The sequence below is a fragment of the Hyperolius riggenbachi genome, chromosome 11, assembly GCF_040937935.1.
Source record: "Hyperolius riggenbachi isolate aHypRig1 chromosome 11, aHypRig1.pri, whole genome shotgun sequence".
NCBI classification, from domain to species: Eukaryota; Metazoa; Chordata; class Amphibia; order Anura; family Hyperoliidae; genus Hyperolius; species Hyperolius riggenbachi.
The window spans coordinates 123,070,850-123,095,387 of NC_090656.1; the positions used below are offsets into that span (position 1 = coordinate 123,070,850).

Sequence of the window (24,538 nt, forward strand, 5' to 3'; positions counted from 1 at the left end):
CATAGGCTACTAGCTCCTGCGTGTGTGCACTCACTGTCTGTGTACACACTACACACACTCTATTTCCTTCTGATAACTGATTGATTATTGTAATTAGTTAGTTGTACTTACTGTTACTACTTACTGTACTAGGAGTCTAGGACACTCAGTCACTGTTCATAGGCTACTAGCTCCTGCGTGTGTGCACTCACTGTCTGTGTACACACTACACACACTCTATTTCCTTTTGATAACTGATTGATTATTGTAATTAGTTAGTTGTACTTACTGTTACTACTTACTGTACTAGGAGTCTAGGACACTCAGTCACTGTTCATAGGCTACTAGCTGCTCCTGCGTGTGTGCACTCACTGTCTGTGTACACACTACACACACTCTATTTCCAAGTTCTGATAACTGATTGATTATTGTAATTGAATATTGTAATTAGTTAGTTGTACTCACTGTTACTACTTACTGTACTAGGAGTCTCGGACACTCAGTCACTGTTCATAGGCTACTAGCTCCTGCGTGTGTGCACTCACTGTCTGTGTACACACTACACACACTCTATTTCCTTCTGATAACTGATTGATTATTGTAATTAGTTAGTTGTACTTACTGTTACTACTTACTGTACTAGGAGTCTAGGACACTCAGTCACTGTTCATAGGCTACTAGCTGCTCCTGCGTGTGTGCACTCACTGTCTGTGTACACACTACACACACTCTATTTCCAAGTTCTGATAACTGATTGATTATTGTAATTGAATATTGTAATTAGTTAGTTGTACTCACTGTTACTACTTACTGTACTAGGAGTCTCGGACACTCAGTTACTGTTCATAGGCTACTAGCTCCTGCGTGTGTGCACTCACTGTCTGTGTACACACTACACACACTCTATTTCCAAGTTCTGATAACTGATTGATTATTGTAATTGAATATTGTAATTAGTTAGTTGTACTCACTGTTACTACTTACTGTACTAGGAGTCTCGGACACTCAGTCACTGTTCATAGGCTACTAGCTCCTGCGTGTGTGCACTCACTGTCTGTGTACACACTACACACACTCTATTTCCTTCTGATAACTGATTGATTATTGTAATTAGTTAGTTGTACTTACTGTTACTACTTACTGTACTAGGAGTCTAGGACACTCAGTCACTGTTCATAGGCTACTAGCTCCTGCGTGTGTGCACTCACTGTCTGTGTACACACTACACACACTCTATTTCCTTCTGATAACTGATTGATTATTGTAATTAGTTAGTTGTACTTACTGTTACTACTTACTGTACTAGGAGTCTAGGACACTCAGTCACTGTTCATAGGCTACTAGCTCCTGCGTGTGTGCACTCACTGTCTGTGTACACACTACACACACTCTATTTCCTTCTGATAACTGATTGATTATTGTAATTAGTTAGTTGTACTTACTGACTGTTACTACTTACTTACTTACTGTACTAGGGACACTCACTCAGTCACTGTTCATAGGCTAGCTCCTGCGCGTGTTTGCGCGTGCGTGCACTCACTGTCTGTAGTGTACACACACTAAATTTACTTGTGATTACTACTGATTATTGTAAGTTGTAACTGCTAGTTGTACTTCCTGACTGTTACTACTTACTTACTGTACTAGGGACACTCACTCAGTCACCTCACCCACCAACCCACTCCATTAAAGTACCCCACTTTTCACCCGCCCTTTTAAAAAACTTTTGTCTATACGCCCAAAACATCGAAGATGTCTGGAAGTGGCAGCCAGCGCGGTTTGGGCAAGGGGAAGGGCAGCAAGGGAATCAGGAGGAGAGGGAGCAGCATTGTGGCAAGCCGCGGGCGCGGGCGCGCCACCATGCACAGTTCCGCAGCAGCAGCAGCAGCGTCAGTGGCTAACATTCCTCCCATAGCCACTGGCCGTGGACGCCTTGGGCGCCGCCCAGCAGGAGCATCTGCAACTCACGCTGCAGAGACACAGCAGCAGCAGCGTGTAGCACCTGCTCCGATTTTCCTCCAGCCGGGTCGGAAACGTCCCATTGAGGAAAAGCATGCAGACACTGTGGTGCAACTCATGACGGAGGATGAGCAGCCCGCCATCAGCTCTGCATCTGAGGCCTCCACCCTCACCACCACCACCACCACCCCTGTTCGCAGCAGCCGCCCAGCAGGGTCTGGGGAGGAGGCCAGTTCACCGTCACTCGCCGACCTGTCATTCAGCAGTCTTTTGACCCCAGGCATCATGAGTAAATTGTCTGCTGTTGTTGGCGATCTTGAGGAGGAGATGCTGATGGGCACTTTGGGGGATGAGGGATTGGACAGCAAGACTGTGGCGACAGTCAAGCAGCCCATCCATGCATCAGGAGAGGAGTTTGGGGGGTCCTCATCCCAGTAGGACATGTTTCAGGAGGGGGAGGATGTTGATGACCCGGTGACAGACAGAGACTGGGTGCCACCACCTCCAGGGGATGTCGTTAGAGTTGAGCTGAAATTTTCGTAATTTCGCATTACTATAATTACGCATGCGAAATTTGCGATTACGATGCGAAATTAGCGTAGCGAAATTGCCATTGAAATCGTAATTGAAAATACCGTAAGCGTAATTTTCAACGCGAAATTTCGCGTTTCGTTCATGCCGTAATTTCGCATTAAACGCTACCGTAATTTCGCGTTAAACCGTAACGCTCCGTATAATATAAAAAAGCCGCCGACTTTAAGGGTTAATAGCAAAGCCCCCTTAAATGCTAAGAGCCTCCAATTTGGAGAATATATTAAGGAGATCAGGAGGAATAAGAGGAAAAAATTGTTTTTCAAAAAGACCTTATAGTTTTTGAGAAAATCGATGTTAAAGTTTCAAAGTAAAAATGTATACATTTAAAAACCCGGCGACTTTAACGGTTAATAGCAAAACCTGCTTAAAGTTTATGAACACCAAATTTCCAGGGTATATTAAGGGGATCAGTGGGAATAAGAGGAAAAAAAATTTTTTCAAAAAGACCTTATAGTTTTTGAGAAAATCGATTTTTAAGTTTCAAGGGCAAAAATGTCTTTTAAATGCGGAAAATGTCAGTTTTTTTTGCACAGGTAACAATAGTGTATTATTTTCATAGATTCCCCCAGGTCGGGTGCGGCGTAGTTACAATGTAACAAAGTTGTTACATTGTAATAACTTTGTTACATTGTAACTGATAGAACATTTCCGAGGATATTGCGTGGGATCATTTATTTAAAGGGACAGGTAAGTATTAATGGTTAATTAAGAATATTAAAGGACTTTTTTCGTGGTTATGTTTTTTGTTCAATTAAAATACTTTTTCTATGTGTTTGTGTGTTTATTTACTTTTAACTCTTAAAGGAAATGGGTAAGGGGTACAAGTACCTCTATACTCATTTCTCCTGGGAGGGGGGGTGGGCATCTGGGGGACCCCTTTTTAAAGGGGACTCCCAGATTCCACCATGAACCCCCCACCCAGGAAATCGCGGCCTCCACCTCCACCGCCCATCGGAGGTGGAGAAGAGCCCCTTGTCCTTGGATTGGACAAGGGCTCGGAGGGGGAGGGGAAAGCTTGGCTGCCCCTCTTATATTTCCCACACTCAGAACGAAGTAAGTAAAACTCTTCCCACTTGGGGGAATCTATGAAAATAATACAATATTGTTACCTGTGCAAAAAAAACTGACATTTTCCGCATTTAAAAGAAATTTTTGCCCTTGAAACTTAAAAATCGATTTTCTCAAAAACTATAAGGTCTTTTTGAAAAAAAAAATTTTCCTCTTATTCCCACTGATCCCCTTAATATACCCTGGGAATTTGGTGTTCCTAAACTTTAAGCAGGCTTTGCTATTAACCGTTAAAGTCGGCGGGTTTTTAAATGTATACATTTTTACTTTAAAACTTTAACATCGATTTTCGCAAAAACTATAAGGTCTTTTTGAAAAAATGTTTTTTCCTCTTATTCCTCCCGATCTCCTTAATATATTCTCCAAATTTGAGGCTCTTAGCATTTAAGGGGGCTTTGCTATTAACCCTTAAAGTCGGCGGCTTTTTTATATTATACGGAGCGTTACGGTTTAACGCGAAATTACGGTAGCGTTTAATGCGAAATTACGGCATGAACAAATAACCATTGTAATGCGAAAATTACGCGAAAATTACGCTTACGCGAAATTTCACGAAATCCTTCTTCATTACGATTATAATCGTAATTACACTAATTACGCGAAATTTCGCGAAATCGTAATTAGGTCATTACGCTCATCTCTAGATGTCGTCCTCAGCAGCTCTGAGGAGAAGGAGGAGGATGCTCTTGTGGGCCTTGCAAGGAGGCGCATCATTGCAAGCATTGGCAGCAGCAGTAGGCAGGTCCCACAGCCTGCTGGTGTCTCAGGCTCAGCAGCAGCAGCAGCAGCATCTGCCAGTACCACCACCAGCCGCACCCAAGCCCCCCAAGCCCCCCCCAAACCACCACAGGGAGACAGGCAGCAGCGCTTCCATGCCGTAGGGGGATGTTTCTGTCACCAATCTGGCGCTTTTTCACCATGCCCACAGTGTACAGCAAGTACGCCACTTGCAACCACTGTCAGCGGAAGTTGAGCAGAGGTGCAGACCCCTTAAAGTTCTGCACCAGCTCGCTCATCAACCACCTTGCTGCGAAACATTTCCACCAGCATCAGGAGTTCCAGAGGCTGAAGGCATCTGGTGCTGGCAGTGGCACCACACCCATCACTGCACAGCCTTCAGCAGCAGCAGCAACAGCAGCCACCCGCCCTCCTGCTCCTCCAGCAGCACCAGCAGGAGTGCGGAAACGCACTGCTCCTCCCCCCTCTGCAACTCCTGCCGCCGACACTGAGGCCTGTTCTGGCAGCCAGTCCTCAGTGGCCTCCTCCGCTGTGTCTGCTGATTCCCGTGCCAGCAAAAGGCCACGCCAGAGCCTTTTGAGCGAGTCCTTCCAGGGGGTGGTTAGGGCTCTGCCTCCCAGCAGCCGTCGCGTGCGGCAGCTGAACGGCTTGCTGGCACGGGCCATGTGCTCCCAACTCCTGCCGTACACGCTCGTGCAGGAGGGGAGCGACATTCGTGCGCTGCTTGCTTGCGCAGCCCCAGACTGGCAGCTCCCCAGCAGACACTTTTTCTCCCGCAAGGCCATTCCTGCACTGCACCGCTTTGTGATGGCCAATGTGGAGCGAGGGCTGGAGCACGCGGTTGGTGAAACTCCTGGAGCAGCCGCTTCGGGACAGGCCGCTACCTGTCCTTCACTGTCCACTGGGTCAGCTTGGTGGAAGGGGGTGAGGATGGGAGAGCAGCAGCGGGCACAGCAGCAGCAGCAACACAGTGGGTGGTGCCACCCCGCAGGGTCAGGGGAACTGCAGCAGGTTCCTCCGATCCTCTGCCATCCTCCGGCACACCTGGCCAAACCCCCCGCCTCAGCAGCAGCGTGAAGGCCCGCCACTGCCAAGCGCTGCTGCACTTGGTCAGCCTTGGGAAGACCAAGCTGACGGCAACCCATGTGTTGGCCAAACTCCAGGAGCAGGAGAGGATTTGGCTGACCCCCAGAGGCCTCAGAGTCGGAGAGGTGGTGGCCGACAATGGGGCCAATCTGGTTGCCGCAATAGACAGGGGAAACCTGACCCACATCCCCTGTCTTGCCCACGTGCTGAACCTGGTGGTGCAGAAGTTCTTGCGCACCTACCAGGGGATGGGCGAACTGCTGGAAACGGCAAGGAACGTTGTGCGTCACTTCCGGCGCTCGGCTGCAGCCTGTGCGAGCCTGGAAGACGTGCAAAAGGAGCTGGATCTGCCACGCCATCGGCTGATCCTTGACGTTCCGACTCGCTGGAACTCCACCCTGCCGATGTTGGAGCGTCTGGTTGAACAGAAGCGCGCTGTCAAACAGTACCTTGCCCTGGCCACTGTTTCCGCCGCTCAGAGAAGGGACAAGACCAGCAACATCCCGTCCATCGTCCCCGATGATGACTGGAGGCACATGCAGCAGGTGTGCTTAGTGCTGGCTCCCTTTCTGCAGGCCACTAACATGGTGAGCAGGGACCATGCTATGGTCTGCGAGTGGGTGCCCCTGGTTTGTCTGCTGAACAGGGCCCTCGATGCTTTGCTGGAACAGGGAGCGGCAGCCTTGGACCAGCAGGAGCGGCAAGCAGCTGCACAGTCCACCTCTGAGGGGGAGGAGGAGGAGGACTTGGTGGAGGTCCCTGACCTTGCTGCTGATGAGGGGGATCAGCACAGTGCAGCTGAGTTGGTGCGGGGGTGGAGAGAGGATGAGGCTGACGAGGCAGAGGAGGAGGATGAGGACAGCAGCACTGCCGTCGATGTGCCAGCAGACGTGGCCCGCCTCTTCCCAATGGCAGCGCACATGCTGACGTGCCTGCGCAGAGACCCCAGGGTGATCCAGATGAAGCAGAGGGAGGACATCTGGATCAGCATGATGTTGGACCCACGCCTCAAGGGGAAGTTGAGCCAGTTCCTGCCGCCTGCAGGAGGAGACCCAGCGCAACACATAAGGAGCTTGCAGCAGGCCCTTGTTGAGCGCTTGGAGGAAGCCTTCCCCCAGCCTTCCACCCCCACTGTCCAGCAGCCAGCACAGAGGCAGCAGCAGGTGCCTGCATCCAGCAGCAAGCGCCCCACAGACCTGCTGTCTCTCAGCCACGAGCTCTACAGGACTGTAGAGGCTCCGGCAGCAGTGACTAGAGAGGAGGTGCATGCAGCAGCATCCTCCACCGGTCACAGCCAGCGCCTGACCCGCATGGTGGCTGACTACATGGGGTCCTACAGCGGGCTTGACAGCGATGCCCCTGTTGATCCCATGGAGTATTGGGTCAAGCGCCTGGAGATCTGGAGCGAGCTGGCGCAGTACGCCCTGGAAGTGCTGTCCTGCCCCCCTTCCAGCGTGCTGTCCGAGCGCTGCTTCAGTGCAGCTGGTGGTGTGGTCACCGAGAAACGCTCACGTCTGTCTCACAAGTCTGTGGACAGACTGACGTTTCTCAAGATGAACCAGGCGTGGGTGGAAGGCGAGTTCCTGGCCCCTGTTGTCGGCGAGAGGGGGACATGAACTGGCTAAGAACCATCGTTAATGTGCCTTACCACCCTTTACCACCTCCTGGCTCCTGCTCACTAAGCCAGCCTGGTTCACTTTGACTATTACGTCGCCTGCAGCCACACATTTTACACCTACAGTGGGCTGCTGTGTACTGCCCTTCTGCTGTCTGTCTGTGTTTCCCACTGCCAGGGTACACAGATTTACCTTCTGCTGCCACTCTGCCACCAGCTATTACGTCAAACAATAGCTATATATTTGTGTAATTTGTTTTACAAACAAAACCAAAAAACCATTAAAAAAAAAAAAAGGTTTAATTTTTCTGAGGTGCCCGGGTTGAAAACTGTGTTGTCCCAGTTGTGTATTGGACACGATGTGGGCTGCACGACCGCTGTCTGGGACCTCCTGTTGTGTTCATTTACGGCCTGGTATCACCGCTAGGTACCAGGGCTATTATGTCACGCTGCCTGCCTGCTGCCACACTCACACTACTCCTCCATTCCTCCTGCTGCTGCTGTCTGTCTGTGTTTCCCACTGCCAGGGTACACAGAATTACCTTCTGCTGCCACACTGCCACCAGCTATTACGTCAAACAATAGCTGCTCACATTACTCCTCCATTCCTCCTGCTGCTGCTGCTGTCGGTCTGTGTTTCCCACTGCCAGGGTACACAGAATTACATTCTGCTGCCACTCTGCCACCAGCTATTACGTCAAACAATAGCTATATATCTGTGTAATTTGTTTTACAAACAAAACCGAAAAACCATAAAAAAAAGGTTTAATTTTTCTGAGGTGCCCGGGTTGAAAACTGTGTTGTCCCAGTTGTGTATTGGACACAATGTGGGCTGCACGACCGCTGTCTGGGACCTCCTGCCTGCTGTGTTTATTTACAGCCCTGGTATCACCGCTAGGTACCAGGGCTATTATGTCACGCTGCCTGCCTGCTGCCACACTCACACTACTCCTCCATTCCTCCTGCTGATGCTGCTGTCTGTCTGTGTTTCCCAACGCCAGGGTACACAGATTTACCTTCTGCTGCCACTCTGCCACCAGCTATTACATCAAACAATAGCTGCTCACATTACTCCTCCATTCCTCCTGCTGCTGCTGCTGCTGTCTGTCTGTCTGTGTTTCCCAACGCCAGGGTACACAGATTTACCTTCTGCTGCCACTCTGCCACCAGCTATTACGTCAAAAAATAGCTATATCTGTGTAATTGGTTGTAAAACCAAAACTACAAAACCATAAAAAAAAAAAAAAAAAGGTTTAATTTTTCTGAGGTGCCCGGGTTGAAAACTGTGTTGTCCCAGTTGTGTATTGGACACAATGTGGGCTGCACGACCGCTGTCTGGGACCTCCTGCCTGCTGTGTTTATTTACAGCCCTGGTATCACCGCTAGGTACCAGGGCTATTATGTCACGCTGCCTGCCTCATTGACTGCCTGCTGCCACACACTCATCCTCCTCCTCCTGCTGCTGAATTTACCTCCTGCTGTCTGTGTGTTTCCACTGCCAGGGAGCACATACAATGGCGCTTCCAACATGCGTGCGCCACCAGCTATTTGTTACGCTCAAAAATAGCTGCATTTCTTTAAAAAAAAAATTTTGAAAAGAGAAATAAGTGAAGAAGAAGACGATATAGAAGAAGATGAAGAAGATGAAGAAGAAGAAGATGAAGATGATGAAGAAGAAGAAGATGAAGAAGAAGAAGATGAAGATGATGAAGAAGAAGAAGATGAAGAAGAAGATGAAGATGATGAAGAAGATGAAGATGAAGAAGATGAAGATGAAGAAGATGAAGAAGATGAAGAAGAAGAAGATGAAGATGATGAAGAAGAAGAAGATGAAGAAGAAGATGAAGATGATGAAGAAGAAGAAGATGAAGAAGATGAAGAAGATGAAGAAGAAGATGAAGATGATGAAGAAGAAGAAGATGAAGAAGTTGAAAATGAAGTAGATGTAGAAGAAGAAGAAGAAGAAGATGAAGAAGATGAAGAAGAAGATGAAGAAGATGAAGAAGAAGATGAAGAAAAAGAAGATGAAGAAGAAGAAGATGATGATGATGAAGAAGATGAAGAAGAAGAAGAAGAAGACAATATAAAAGAAGAAGATATAGAAGAAGATATAGAAGAAGAAGATATAGAAGAAGAAGATATAGAAGAATAAGAAGAAGATATAGAAGATAAAGAAGAAGAAGAAGAAGAAGTATATACAGTACTGAACAAATTTCTGGACACAACTTCTCTTTTCAACTTTTTTTTTTTTAAAGGAACATCCCCACATAATCACTTGCTGTTGTTACTTGGAAAAAAAGAGGTTTCTTGCATCATTCACCCTCAAAACAAGTGTTGGAAGCTATTTAAGGCCATTTCGAATAGTCAGCTCGAATAATGAGCTCGAATACCGACTCGAATAGTGAGCTTGAATTCCGAGGTCGAATCGAATAGTAAAAATTATTCGACTCGAATATTCGACTGATCTCGAATAATTTACTATTCGAATTCGACCTAACTCGAATTTTGAAAAGGGGTATTTGAGCACCACTAGTCCACACAGGCAAGGACAGGACGCTCTAGTGATCTGATGGTGATGTCGGACATGCAGACTCTCTTTAGTCCAAAGCCTCGCCTCAGCCCTTCAGGATCCACCCTCCTTGACCAGCAGGTAGCAGACTACCTGGCCTTAAGTGCGGATATAGACACTCTGAGCAGCGATGAACCCCTGGACTACTAGGTGCGCTGGCTTGACCTGTGGCCAGAGCTGTCACAATTTGCCATCCAACTTCTGTCTTGCCCCACCTTAAGCGTCCTATCAAAAAGGACCTACAGCGCAGCAGTAGGGATTGTCACTGACAAGAGAAGTCGCCTAGGTCAAAAAAGTGTTCAGCACCTCACCTTTATCAAAATGAATGAGGCATGGATCCCGGAGGGCTACTGCCTGCCCGAAGACTAACTCAGTCCCCACACGGCATCTCTGCCTGCCACTTGACTGCCTTCTCCGCCACCACCAACAGGGTCCAGGACTTTTTCTGGTGTGTGTACATCCCATGCAGAGTTCTGCTACATGGTAGTAGAGCTTCACCGCCACTATGTAGCTTGGGCACCTCTGATGCCAGCTATTTTTTCAGCCACCTCTATTGTCCAAATTTTCAGCTGTAGCAGGTATTTCCTCCTCTTAACATAGGCGCCTATGGTGGGGGGTGGTCAGTGTTAGGCATAGATGGGATGGATTAGAAATGATTTATAGAGGGTACCTATTGCTCCCAAATTTGTCAGCTCATCCCAATGTTCATGCTGAATGTATTGGCAATGCAATTACGTCGAAGCCCAATATAAATCCTAATTTATTATACTATATGTGAGCAAGTGAAAGGTGTACTTTAAATTTCTAATTCTGACAGACTTTTCATATGCGAACAAGAAAAAAAAAGAGTACCTGGAACAAGATATGATTGTGATTACTATCAATGGTTCCTTTGGCCTCATCAAAGGTAATGGTATGCCCGTTTCCATAAACTGTGCATGTCTTTGAGCAATGCTTCTCTGTGCACACCCAAGAACTGTTCTTACAAGTACTGTGGAAATAAAAAAGAGAAATATTTATATTGTGTTCCTGGTTACAATAAATGTATCACATGAAAACAGAGCAAATGTAATTATTGCTAGCCAGAAGACACTCTCTGCCTCCTCTGTCTTCACTCTGCCTACATGCTTTTCTGCTTTTGCCAGGGTGATGTGTCTATTTAGCAGAAGGAGAGAGCAGAATGAAAACACAGGCAGTGAGAGTCTCCTGGCTGGCAATCATTACATTTGCCAATCAGCGAGAGATAAGCAAGCTCGTAATGCTCCACGAAGTTTCACACACGTGGAATGCTTGGAAATGCATTCAAATGTTCTTTAATGCACCTAAAAGTACTACTGAAATTTTAGTTTTAGGAGCATAATCCCACTTCAAATAAAACAAAAGTCAGTTAGCAATCATTATGCAGATGTGACTTTTTAACTTCATATGTAATATATAATATGTATATATTATATATGTATATATAATCCTTAAAGGGATTTTAGCAGCTCCTGGTTTAGTTGAAAAGGCTGTCATGCTTAACCCCCCTGCTTCCCTTTTCACTGCCATGTTTGAGAAGTTACCCCCCTGCTCCATTTTCACTGCCATTATTCCAGGGTAGGTGTGAAATTCATCAAGTAACTAATATTATCTGTCATCCCCCTCCCTAATACTTAAAGGGGCACTACAGCGAAAAACTGTAAAATGTAAAATATGTGCAAACATATACAAATAAGAAGTACATTTTTTCCAGAGTAAAATGAGCCATAAATTACTTTTCTCCTATGTTGCTGTCACTTACAGTAGGTAGTAGATATCTGACAGAAGTGACAGGTTTTGGACTAGTCCATCTCTTCATAGGGGATTGTCAGCAAGGCTCTTATTCTTTATAAAGATATTCCCGAAAAAGGATTTAAACAATGATGCCGGCTAGCTTCCCTGCTTGCTACACAGTTTTTTTGGCAGTTGGACAGAGCAACTGCCATTCACTAAGTGCTTTTGAAAATAAATATATCCCTGAAAATCTCCTATATAGAGATGGACTAGTCCAAAACCTGTCACTTCTGTCAGATTCCTACTGCCTACTGTAAGTGGAAGCAACATAGGAGAAAAGTAATTTATGGCTCATTTTACTCTGAAAAAAATGTAGTTCTTATTTGTATATGTTGGCACATATTTCAAATTTTACAGTTTTTCGCTGTAGAGCCCCTTTAATAGGTTTGTTTGACCTAAGCTTGTGGACAATTCAGTCTAATTAGGTGAATTCTTATCTGCCTTCCATCTTCTGTTGCTTGCTGAATGGAGGAAGCACAGGAAGTAGGATTCATTCTGTAATTAACCCTTAAATGTAAAAAAGATGAGGTAAAATTAAAGGTTTTTTTTAATAACGAACCGCATCTGTACCATGCATTTTTAATTTGCTATTGAGTTACCCTGGGAGTTAAAAATGATCCTTGGTTCCCTTTAAACTTTAAAGTTGAAAGTAAACCCAAAGGAATAAAAGTTACTCAAAACTGATTACTTACCTCAGTAGAAGGAAACCTCTGGATGGTCCAGAGGCTTCCCCCATCCCCCTCACTGATCCAGCGCTGGGACGTCCAGAACCTCTTCAACAAACGCTTGTAAAATAGAGTGTGCAGCAGTAGCACAGAGCTTTTTCTGCCGAGTCCATCACAGTGTGGCTACTCTTATTCACGGATGGAAGCCCTGGCACAAACTTGCAGAAGGTCTCAACACTGGATAGGAGTTAAGTATCAATTGTTTGTCTCTTGTTAATTACAGGTTTAATTTAATAAAACAGCATTGTATGTTGATAATAAATAAACTCCAAGCACCCCCCTTTCCCCTTCTGTTTCCCTGTTTAGGGATGGTTGTTCTAGTTTGACATAGACAGCCTTTTTCAGTCCTCCTGTAAACCAGATTTCCTCTCTACCCAATAGCATTGTAACAACCTCCCTTCTCCGGGCACATTTTGAACAGAGAAGGAAACGGTTTTGCATGAGGACTGAAATAAACTATTTTCATGAACAAATTATGTTATTGTGTAATCATCTTTATGGCGACCACTAATGATCCAATCATTTTCATCCAATTGTACCACATCTATGTAATGTAAAGGTGGCCACACACCATACAGTGTTTTAAATATCTTTTCAATTCAAGAATTGCAATACATTTTTCTGATTGTAACATTTCAAAAATCAATGTACCCCGCACGTATGTTAAATTTTTCCTCAGTTATGATAAAAATGATTGAAAACTTAGAAAAAATAGTTTGGGTTTGTACAGCAAAAATTGTCAATCTACCACACACCACTCAATTTTCATATAAATTGATCAGAAAAAGCCAACACTACCGATCTTCTTTCATCGATTAAAAACAGGAAATCGATCAGATTTATCAAATGAATAAAAAAAAAAAACCTTTTGATTTTTCAGTACAACCGATTGTATTTATCGAACTGGTGTAAAATTGCATCTTTTACTTGTTTGTGTGTGGGTAAACTGAGTGAATTTATTGTATGGTGTGTGGGTAAACTGAGTGAATTTATTGTATGGTGTGTGGGTAAACTGAGTGAATTTATTGAATTGATAATTTAGGCAGTCTCTTATGTTTCATAGAAATAGTAAGATTGGATGAAAAAGATTGCATCATTGGTGGCCACAATAACAGAGACAATCTGAAGGCAAAGGCAATACACGCCTTTTTGCCAGGCAGTTGGAGCAGGCATAGAAGTACTTTATTTACTAAAAAACTTAGGCCTGGGGCACACCAGAGGAGTTTTTCTGAGCGTTTTGAGTTTTTAAATCTGCTGCTAATGTTATCCTATGTGTCTGTGCACACTGGAGCAATGAGGTTTTGTAAAAAAAAAACCATAGCATTACATTGGGAAGAGCTTTTGAAACCTCTAAAAGCTCTTCCCAATGTAATGCTATGGGTTTTTTTACAAAACCTCATTGCTGCAGTGTGCACAGACACATAGGCTAACATTAGCAGCAGATTTAAAAACTTAAAACACTCAGAAAAACTCCTCTGGTGTGTTCCAGGCCTTACTGAGGATTCACTGAGGCCCATGTGTGGGACATTGTTTATACTCAAAAACATATATTTGGCCAAAACAACATTTTCTTCTAGGCATCTTTTTATCCTTCAATCACAGACGTTGTGTCCCTTTTGAATCTGTATCTTCAGCACTTTCCTCCCCTCTTCTCCTATGAAACGTTGACCTGCTTTATTTCCCAAACAGCTTGCTTTCTAGTTCTCACAGCAATGGAAAGGAGAAGCGGGGAGATGTGCTGGGAACAGAATGAGTCATGGAGCAGCCCTCCTATGGGAGACAGGGGTGGATATAGGGTGACAGTAAGTTTACGCACATGCATCTGGGGGTATTCTCAAGGTTTCCTTTCAAAAGAACTCCCTGGCCAGGACCTATACAAAGATGGTAGCAGGCCTGTCTACTCATGTGCACATTATTCCGACAGAAGAACTGTGCCGCTTCTGTTCAGAGAATGCTTTAGAAAATAAAGCAAACCTTCAGAACACCCTATGAGGAGATGCATTAGTCCAAAACACGTGGGTAATGTTTTGGACTAGTACATCCAACATTTACACCTCACCTTTCTCTTGAAGGTGTGTGGAGTCTTTAAAATGAGGATAATAAAACAGTATTACAGTATATAAAATGAGATTGTAAGATGAAGCCGTTAATTTGTGCGCCTATGTTAATAGCCACAATTAGCGGCTATTACAGGTTATTTGGGTGAGTTAAAGATCGTCAGGTGGGTCTTAGGGTTAGAGATCGCTGTGTGTGCCGGGGGGGGGGGGGGGGGAGATTCTTAGGGTTAGGCATTGCTGCGGGGGGGGGGGGGGGGATAGGTTAGGCATTAGGAGGGAGGGTTCATATGAGAATAAGGTTAAGATAGGCCATAGTAAAATATCGGTACCGATATTCCATCAGCAGATTTCTCTGGGCCCAAGATTACCATGGCGCCCTTTCCTTTTGAAATGTACACTTGTAGGAACCAGTACTGATTAAGGATAGTGTGATCTTGTGAAATCATGGCATGCCACACCTCTATGAAAAGCTTTCACACACCTTTTGATATAAAAAAAATGATGTTTGTCATGTTTTTTTATGTAAGCACACAGAGTTTGAAGTAAGTTACACATATTTTGTTTTAAATTAGCGTTTCTAAACACTGGCACAAATTGCTGAACTGCGTATAAAATATTTGTATATTATGTATTTGTTATGTTTAATAATGCCATATGTATGTTGTAAATACAAATCTGAAGTTAGAAAGTGTGTGTGTGTGTGTGTGGTGTGTGTGTGGGTGGGGTGTGTATGCGTCTGGTGTGTGTGTGTGGGGTGTGTAACAGTCCAGCAGCCCATGGACAGAAAAACCTGGAAGTAGGAAATTTAGGTGTGTGATGAACATTACGGAAAGTCGTGCGTAATCGCCAACGACTTTCGTAATGGTCCAGCCCCATTACTGTCAGTCCTATGTAGATTAAAACAAATGTCTTTCCTTTCCCTCTCTTCTGAAGGGAAGCAAACCCCTCACCCAGAGAGGAATGTGACATGTGGCTAACCCTCCTGCTGAGACCATTTTAGTCTACAGCTCATTCCCCAAAAAAACAGATACAACCAATAGAGATAAGGGATTCCTTCACAAATCTTAGAATCAAACAAAGAGAACTTTAATATATTTGTAATTCAAAATAGGCTTGTCACAGAAAGACAAAAAAATACATTTTCTGATATCCATAAACCAGTTCTATCATCCACCCGAATTACAATTTTCCAACTGTCAGGGGTCAGTAGGGAAACTGCTTTATTCAGCATGCGCAGACCGAACGCGATAGAATAGGCATGTGTAGCCTCAATTGATACAGGGTCGCAGGCCGCTTATGAATATAGTCTCGGATTTGCGATATGTCAATCTGAGGCGGAGTCACACAGATGATTAATAAATGTTAAATTTCCTGCTCTGAGTTCTGAGGGCGGCAACCTTGCTGATTAGGAGGTAACCCCGCCTTAAACACACCTACTTTCCAGGTAAAGACAGCCCAAAACTCAGTTCCTATTAAAGTTGGGGCAGGAACAGACCCGCCCAGTTCTCCAAATTCCATCGACCAGGACTGTCTATGCATGCGTTCCAGGAGGACCGAATGCATGCTTTCTTTCAAGGACTTTTCTGATATCAATGCCTGCATTTGAACTGGACTTTACTTCTTCCAATATCTCACAAGGACTGCTCAGCTAAGTAAACCTTTCACAATTATTCCCTTTTATTTTTAAGCTGTGTGTGTATATGTTAATTAGTGTATATAAATGTATGTAATGCATTTTTGTTATTAAACGTTTAAAAATCGTTTAGCGGTTATGACCTGTTGCTGAACATACACAATCGTACCTATTCTCCTGAAACCGCTACCCTGTGTTTAATAGAAGTGTACATTTATAACCCGTATGCGTGGACCCGGCTCAGATATTCAGATCTGACCCAGATTCCTGCATACTGCAAAGGGTTAACAGAGCGTTCTCGAAGTATTAGCATAATTACAGTAGCGGGCTGTGTAACCCGCTTGGTGGCAGATCTTTAAATTGTATGCATGTGGTGAATCCTTTGGCGTCCGAATGCCCCTCCACTAGTCGGTTCATCAACTTGCGAAGTCAGGTTACGCTTCGTGATGAGCAAAGTGACAGTGAGAGGATTTCTGACTCTGATCGATTGACCTTGATCGCAGACCAGCCCTTGAGGTCTGTGACAGGGTACACCCTTTAAAATAGCGGTATTGAAGGGAAATTTGGGTGCCCGAGGCACCCGATAAACAGCAGGCACTGGGTCCTCAACGCCGCTATTTCAACGACATTTTTTTTTTTAAAATTACATTTCTGCTGCAGCGGGGGTGAAGATTGGTGGTGATTAACAGCAGTGAGGGTTTGGGTTAAAGTTGTGGTGGTTAAGGTTAGGCTTCAGGTAGGTTGTTTGTGAAGGGGGGGGGGGCGGTTAGGGTTTGGCGTCAGGTAGGGTGTTTGTACGTGGGGAGGGATATGATTAGATTTAGGTGTCAAGTAGGAGGTTGATGGGGGGGGCAGTTAGGGTTAGTAGTCGGGGAGAAGGGTTCTGTGTGAGAGTAGGGTTAGGTGTAGCTATAGTAAAATATCAGTATTTAATACCAATATTTTATGATGCTTCTTTACACTTTAATAGTAGAGTATCAGTAAATGTACCGATATTCCACTATAGGCTTTCAAGGGTGCCTCATTTCCAGCCAACCTTTTACTACATACATGTAAAACCCTAGTACCCTGACCCAGCAATAGTGCTGCAAGCCACACCTGTGTAACACAGTTTAAAAACTGATTGATATTCAGAGGGTTATTAACATAATGGGAGGGTACAGTATGCAAATGGTATAGAGTAGGGAAAGTGACAGACGATGAGAAGGGGAAGTACTTTAGAAAGCATGGCAGTGCTATTTAAATGTATAAAATAATAACAATTACAAACCTACAAGTAGATCTAACCCTATATTAGTATATAACAGTTTTGAAGTAAATCTTATTCCAGCTTTGTGAACAATTCATCATACAGGATAAAGCTGTAGGTACTATACCATGTATTGCAGACATCATTAATGGTTTCTCCTTGTTTGTAGCTCTTCCCCCCTTTCATACATGGGCAATGGCTTGGAGGAATGCAGTCTCCTTTGTTGTCAGACACCAGACCTGGAGGGCAGACACAGCCAGGCTCACATTCTTTGTTGTACTGCCAAAAAATGGGAGGCTTGTCAAATTCATACCATATAAACACTGTGTCCACTTACTCCATACATAAATATTATACTATACATGTGTGTAATGGCAGGTTAGTGTGGCAAGGTAAGGCAGAACAGTAATGCTTTAATATGAAACAGAAAGTGAAATTTAAACGATTTTACTGCACTGACTACTGCATTGAGTTGATTATTGCTCACTTACATACTATATGATAACCGTGCAATATGGAAAAATACTTGAAAATAATTTCTAGATGCAATAAGAGTTTGCAAGAGATGCTAAAGCTACGTATGTAATCAGCACCCTGCTGACTCACTGGTACACTGACTGTGCTAGATTAACATAACAGATTTACTCCTAAAGCTGGACAGTTCAAGAGTGGTGATTAATCTCCCAGGTGCTTTTGTTTGGGATACAGTCATGGGTCGGCAGGCTCTGGACCTTCTGCCTCTTTCTCTCCGAGGTACACAGCATTCACACAGTATTCTGCAGCTGTATGAGTCTCCAGGCAGGCCTGTTGTCTGGTGTTCCACCACACACTGTGGGGAAGCACTTGAATGGTCTTCCAAGCAGGGAATCAGGAGTTGAGGTCTGGCCTGGTAGGGCTGCCCCCTGTTCTGTTCTGAAGCTGAAAGCATGCTTAGCTGAGAAGAGTAGCTTTGCTGGAGTAATGTAACATGCCTCAGCTCTCACTCATTCGCCGGTGTGTTTCTGAACCCATGGGGGTGGGGGAAGGAAGCTTTTATCTACTCATCAGTTGGCCCTACCCCTCTCTGCTGCCTTAAAGGAGTTCTTTGGTAGTTGTAAAAAAAAAAAAAGACACTTACCTGGGGCTTCTATCAGTCATGTCCCAACGCCGTCCACCACCACCGGTCCCAGTCTAATTACGCATATAAGTAGACTTCGGCTTGTGCCTGCTCCCACGCATGCTCGATTCTGCACGCGTCATCGGGAGCTTACTGCGCAGGCATAAGAAAACTTCATACTGTGCCTGCACAGTAAGCTCCCGATGACGCACACGGGAGCGAGCACTATTCGTCTAGTTAGAAGAATATTAGACCAGGACCAGTGACGGGAAACCGAGGATCGTAGGAGGATGGTGTGGGACATGACAGCTGCAGGGGGCTGATAGAAGCCCATGGTAAGTGTTGGTTTTTGTTTTTTTAGCAACCACCAAAGAAACCCTTTAAGTGAACCTGAACCCTTCATCTTAAAGTGTCACTTCCTTTCTGACTTTATCACTCAGCAGCAGAGCTTGCTGTGGGACTTGTGTCTATTAGACATTGTCAAGTAGATATGTGTAAACAATACTGTGCCATGCTGCACACCATGACCCTGTAATGCAACTCACAAACTGGGTAGTGAAAATGATATAGAGAAGAAAATGGGTCGGTGGCTCATTGCGAAATAATAAAATGTGGGGGCCCCAACTGATAACCTTCCCTTCTTCCGATACAGGGGACTATACTTTAGATCAGGTGTTTTTGTGGCTACGCTTGCTGTGGGTGTGAAGATCATGATGGCCACACTTGTTTTGTGACCCTTGTGAGATGGGACCCAAGGCTGTCAAGGGCACCAAGGGGAGGCAAGGGAAGGGCTGTGAACATTGGGGAGACCCCACAGTTTTGCTGGGGGCCCCATGAATTGTAGTTATGCCACTAGTTTCAATCATTAAAGAGGAGCTGTTAGGTATAAGGTCTCAGAGAAAATAAACACATATATCAGTAGCTAAAGATTGGCTGTACTTACATTACATATGCATTTCACTGTCCACGTTTGGATTTCACAGAATTTTTATATAGTATATGCAGAGAATGATGCTCCTGACAGCCCATGGCAGGTTCCATGTTTGTGAAGCCAAATGTGTCGTCATGTCCTGCCTGCTTCCTGATCACAGAGGAGCTCGTACAGAATAACACAGTGTGCAGTGAATATTAATGAGCCATGTGGCTAGGAACAATAGCTGACTCCTGCAGTGTACTCGGCCCGGAGATTTATCAGTGCTACGCGCTGGACTGATTACAAGCTGCTGTAACGTCTCATTAGCAGCCGAGGGGAGGGCCCCAGAATGCTTTGCAGTATAGTATGCGGCTTGCGTCCTCTTAGGTCTAACAGCTTTTCTGATAAGCACACATCAAAGGTAACTGAGATTTTTATCTTCACTAATGGCTTTTTGGCTTCCTTCTAAACTGTTTAACACAGGAGAATAGAGGTTTAAATTAGCTTCTGCAGCCTGACAGTTACTCTTTAAATACTCTGACGATTCTTCTTTATATTGAAGAGAAGACCGAGAGCCCAATATAGTGCAATAAGTATTGATAAAGGGTGGGATGTTATGAACTGTAAGTATTATACTCACAAACCAGGGTTGCCTCCAAAGCAACCACTGTTCAGGCAGGTGGGGAGAACAAGCCTTTATATTGGTGTTTGTGAGTATAGCTGCATTTACTTCACCCTTTGGGGGCAATCTCCTTACTATATTAATCACTCCATATGTTAAACACTGGATCATGAGTGAGTGTGTTCTGGATTTAGTCTGTTTAATATCACTTTATTCTCTGGTCAAATGAACAGGAGGGTGGCAAAGAAAAAAAGATGAGGGGGCCAATCTGAAGACATGTTGAGCAAAGGATAGCTGTGCAGTGATATAACTCTTGGTGAATCACACCTACACATTAAGCGTCTATCGAACAAACAAAACAGGTGCTTATTGTCACCTTCCCCATCCACCCACCCGCCTGGGCATCCTGAAGTTCCTCTTGTGACTGTTAATGATTGGATCTTGCATACAGAGATAAAAGATGCATTCACTCCAGGGCAGAGTACCATTTGGGTTGCACAACAAATGTACAGTATATAAGATGGCTCTCTTGAATTATCAAGTGCACTTAAAGTAGAGTAGCAAACTCTGTTTTTTGTTTCCTTACGCATTCTAAGTCCTGGGTAGTGCAGCTCTTTTGACACTGGGATCCCAATATGTTTGGATTTTCGCTCTTGCAGTCATAGAAATACATGGGAGGATTGCAGGCTACAAAAGATAAAACAGACAACACACATGCAATGTGTAGAACTAAGGAATAGGACAATAGCAATTGACAATATTCAAAAGATGTATATCCAAATATAATAAACATGGGCCTAAAATAATGCCTACTCCATTGATTGGTTGATTCATGACGCTTTTCTCTCAAATTATCGTATTTATTTTTCACCTCAATTATAAAGAGAGCCAATGTTATTATAACTTCTTAGACCTCTAGTTCTTTCATCATCACTTGTGATTTTTGGAGTGGTTCACATAGTGTATAGTGTAATAGGATAGCTATTCACATTTTTGATCTGACTTCACTTAATTCAGTTCATTATTTTCACTATATTAAGAGTCCCATAATACTTATGTACAGTACCTTCCCCAAAGTTCCATGTGCTGGTGATGTAATGGATGTAACGGAATATACTGTATATATTCTTCTAAACAATGCAAAGTAATAATATGAAGAATGTTATATTATGAAAGATGACCTACTGCAGATGAACTACTATACTGTACCTCCCCTAAAATCCCAATAAACCAGCTATGTTGTGCAATATTCCACCCTGAGAATTTCCGTACCTCAAACATATTTAAATATTGATCTGCATCACAGAAAACATTTTCAAAAAACTTAAAATAATTAAATAATATACAAAGTATAAACTGAGCATACTGATGCGATAACGTACTCTTTTGTGGCTCTATTTTCTTAGGACATTCCAGGATACCACGAATACATTTACTAGAAGAAAGAACAAATAAGAAAGTGTTATTTAATATGCATTATTTTACGAGTTAATTAACCACTATATGTCCACCTCACGCCAATAGGTGTGAGTGGAGCGGCAGCCCCAGGATCGCCTAACGCCGATCGGCGTGCAGCCCTGGGGGCGAGTTTTGCTGGGGATCATGCACGCTGATGCTCACCGCGAGGAGACTGTTAGACGGTGAAACCTCCATCTATTTACATAGTACAGCACTGCGACCTACGGCAGCGCTGTACTGGAGACAGCCTTGTGACACGGTTGTCCCCCTGAGCAGCAGGGAAGCAATCCGCTGTCATTGGCTGATGCCTATGACCGCTGATCTAGCCGATTGGATGGCGGGGGGGGGGGGGGGGAGGTCTGGGAATGAAAAGAATTAAAAAAATACTTTATGTATTAAAAAAAAAACAATATTTATATAAAAAAAATAAACATTTGGGGAGCGATAACAACCCACCATCAGAGCGCTCTGTTCATGGACAGAAAGGGGGGGGGGGGGGGGATAACTTGTGTGCTGAGTTGTACGGCCCTGCAGTGAGGCCTTAAAGCTGCAGTGGCCTAGTTTGTAAAACATGGTCTGGTCACTAGGGGGGGTTTAAGCCCAGGGTCCTCAAGTAGTTAAAGACATTTCCAAATTAGAGTTGACAAGCAAGGGATGATAGCTGCATTTAGGTTAACATTTTAAAAAAGTCCTTTAAGCAAGCCTCAACTGAAAATAAATGTTTAAAATCATTATTTAGATGTGTAGTGTAAATGGTAAATCGCACTTTCCGGAAGTCTGACATTCTTATTTTCAATTTAAAGCAGACCTGAACTCAGAACTTTCTCTCCGCTCTAAAAAATAAGCAACAGCATTATATCCTTTAAAGAAAAAAGCATTTATTTGTTACAGCTGATAAAAAATCCTGCAATAAATCTGCAGTGTCTACTTTCTGCTTTCATGGAAGCAGGCATAGGGCTAGCATCTTGTGTTTACAAATAAGCTGTTCTGCCAAAGCAGTCTGCTGACACAACTGAAAGATCAAATTGCAATTGTGATTAGTCACTGATGAGGGGGATTTAGACAGGTTAAACTCTCTAAATACTGTACATACAGGGCCCATTTCTCTATGTTTTCCTTCTGTCCTGTGTTAGAGTTTAGTTCCACTTTAAATCAAACCTGGATGCTGCAGAGGCACCCCATGTCCACTGTGAGCCACCCCTGCTAGCTACCTCTTTAAAGGGGCAATATGGCGAAAAATTGATAATAGAGATTGCTCGAACCTCTGATTTTAGGTTCGCGAACATCGAACGCACATTTCTGCAAATGTTCGGTTCGCGCAAACTTTTGCGAACCGCAATAGACTTCAATGGGGAGGCTAACTTTGAAAACTAGAAGCATTTATGCTGGCCTTAAAAGTAATGGAAAATATGTTTTTTAAGGGGTCTAACACCTGGAGGGGGGCATGGCGGAGTGGGATACACACCAAAAGTCACACACCAAAAGTCCTGGGGAAAAAAAAAATCAGGATTTGACGCACAGCAGTGTTTTAAGGGCAGAAATCACATTGCTTGCTAAATTGGAGGCCTAAAGTGTTTTAAAACATCTTGCATGTGTATACATCAATCAGGTAGTGTAATTAGTGTACTGCTTCACACTGACAGACCAAACTCACTGTGTAACGCACCGCAAACAGCTGTTTGTGTAGTGACGGCTGTGCTGGACTGGTGTGCACCATGGCCAGAGTGCAGGCGATGGCGGTTTTCAAGCCCATATGGTCGCCGGGCTGAGGTAGTTCAATGACAGAACAACAGTGAGTGTCCAGTTGATCGAATTTGGTCTGTTTACAATGAAGCAACGACCTTATTATCTTGGGTGTGCCCCCCATCCCTACTCCCCCTTGAGACATACTCCCCCTTGAGACACTCATATAGCCGGCGGTCATTGCTTCATTGTGAAAGGGGAGTTAACACATGCCAGAGAGGACACCACTTGCCTTTCAACATCACGCTACAGTTTGGATATCGCCTTTTTTGAGAAATTATTGCGGCCCAGTATCTTCCACTGCGGTGTGTGGCTTTGCTTTTGTTGGCTGCTTTTCCTCAGGTGTTCATCCCATTGCAGTTTGTGCTTTGTAATCATGTGTCTTCATAAGGTAGTTGTCCCTACGTGGGTCTTGGTCTTTCCACGGCTCAATTTTCGGTGGCAGAGAGTACAGATGGCATTGCTCTCATCTGGGGCAGACACACAAAAACATTTACACACTGCTGAGCCCTGGGATGATGGCACTTTGGTGATGGCTGCCGACGGATGGTTAAGTGGGGTGTCAGAATCGGAGCAGGAGGAGGAAGATATGTCACGCTTCCGTGCAGAAACTGAGGAAGATGAGGTGTTGTGTGTTAAATAGTCAACTACGTCCTGACAATATTGGGGGTTGATGGCACGTGCCTTCTTCTGAACACTGTACTTTGGTCGAGGGCCGCACAAAGTTACGACAGCACGACCTCGAACAGACCTGCCGGGTGGCCTGCCTCTGGCTTGGCCTCTGCCTGTTGTTTTGTCCATATTGGGGGGGATGAAGTGAAAGGTATGCACTGACTTGACTAATACAATGTGCAGTCACACAGGTGCAATGAAAGGTATGCAGTGACTGCTATATAAAATCGTATCAGTCACACAGATGCAGTGAAAGGTATATAAAACAGCGTGCGGTCACACAGATGCAGTAATGTATGCAGTGACTGCTATATAAAACAGTGTTCGATCACACAGATGCAGTGAAATGTATGCACGGACTGGTATATAAAACAGCGTGCGGTCACACAGATGCAGTGAAATGTATGTAGTGACTGCTATATAAAACAGCGTGCGGGCACAAAGGTGCAGTGAAAGGTATGCACGGACTGGTATATAAAATAGCGTGCGGTCACACACGTGCAATGAAAAGGTATGCACGGACTGGCATATGAAACAGCGTGCGGTCGCACAGGTGCAGTGAAAGGTATGCACGGACTGGTATTATACAATGTGCAGCAGTCACACTAGGCACTGAATGTGCTGGGCCTGGCACAGTATAGCAATTAGCAAGTGCCAACTGCAACAGATAGGGCTGTATATGCAGTGTCAGTGGGCCACAAAAAAAAAAAAAAACATTACAAGAACATTAGCTCTTAAAAGAGCTGATTTGGTGGTGCTTTTAAGCAGCAAATATCAGCAAGAAGCAAGCTAACAGACCTCCTAACTATCACTTTCCCTATCCCTGCAGTGTCTCTCTCTTCTCTCAATAATACAGCAGCACGCAGAGAAAATGGCCGACGCTGCTGCCTTATATAAGGGGGGGGGGGGGGGCTCCAGGAGGGAGTGCAGCCTCATTGGCTTCCATATGT

At 44.5% G+C, this 24,538-nt stretch overlaps 2 protein-coding genes across 3 annotated transcripts in view; both read right to left on the reverse strand.

Annotated features, from left to right (window-relative positions):
• Positions 1–17,276, reverse strand: part of LOC137537709 (mucin-5B-like) — a 193,187-nt gene extending 175,911 nt beyond the window's left edge. For both annotated transcript variants that reach the window (XM_068259647.1, XM_068259646.1), the window contains exons 1-2: positions 17,212–17,276; positions 10,461–10,599 (exon numbers count right to left, since the gene is read on the reverse strand). In XM_068259647.1, coding sequence (XP_068115748.1) covers positions 10,461–10,599; positions 17,212–17,270 — 198 coding nt within the window. In that variant the 5' untranslated portion in view covers positions 17,271–17,276. The remainder of the gene's footprint in view (positions 1–10,460; positions 10,600–17,211) is intronic.
• LOC137537717 (uncharacterized) lies at positions 8,669–9,223 on the reverse strand (the record flags this gene model as incomplete). Its single annotated transcript, XM_068259657.1, has 1 exon — positions 8,669–9,223. A coding segment is annotated over one exon (555 nt), but the record flags the coding sequence as incomplete, so codon positions are not given.
• Positions 17,277–24,538: the final 7,262 nt, after the last annotated feature.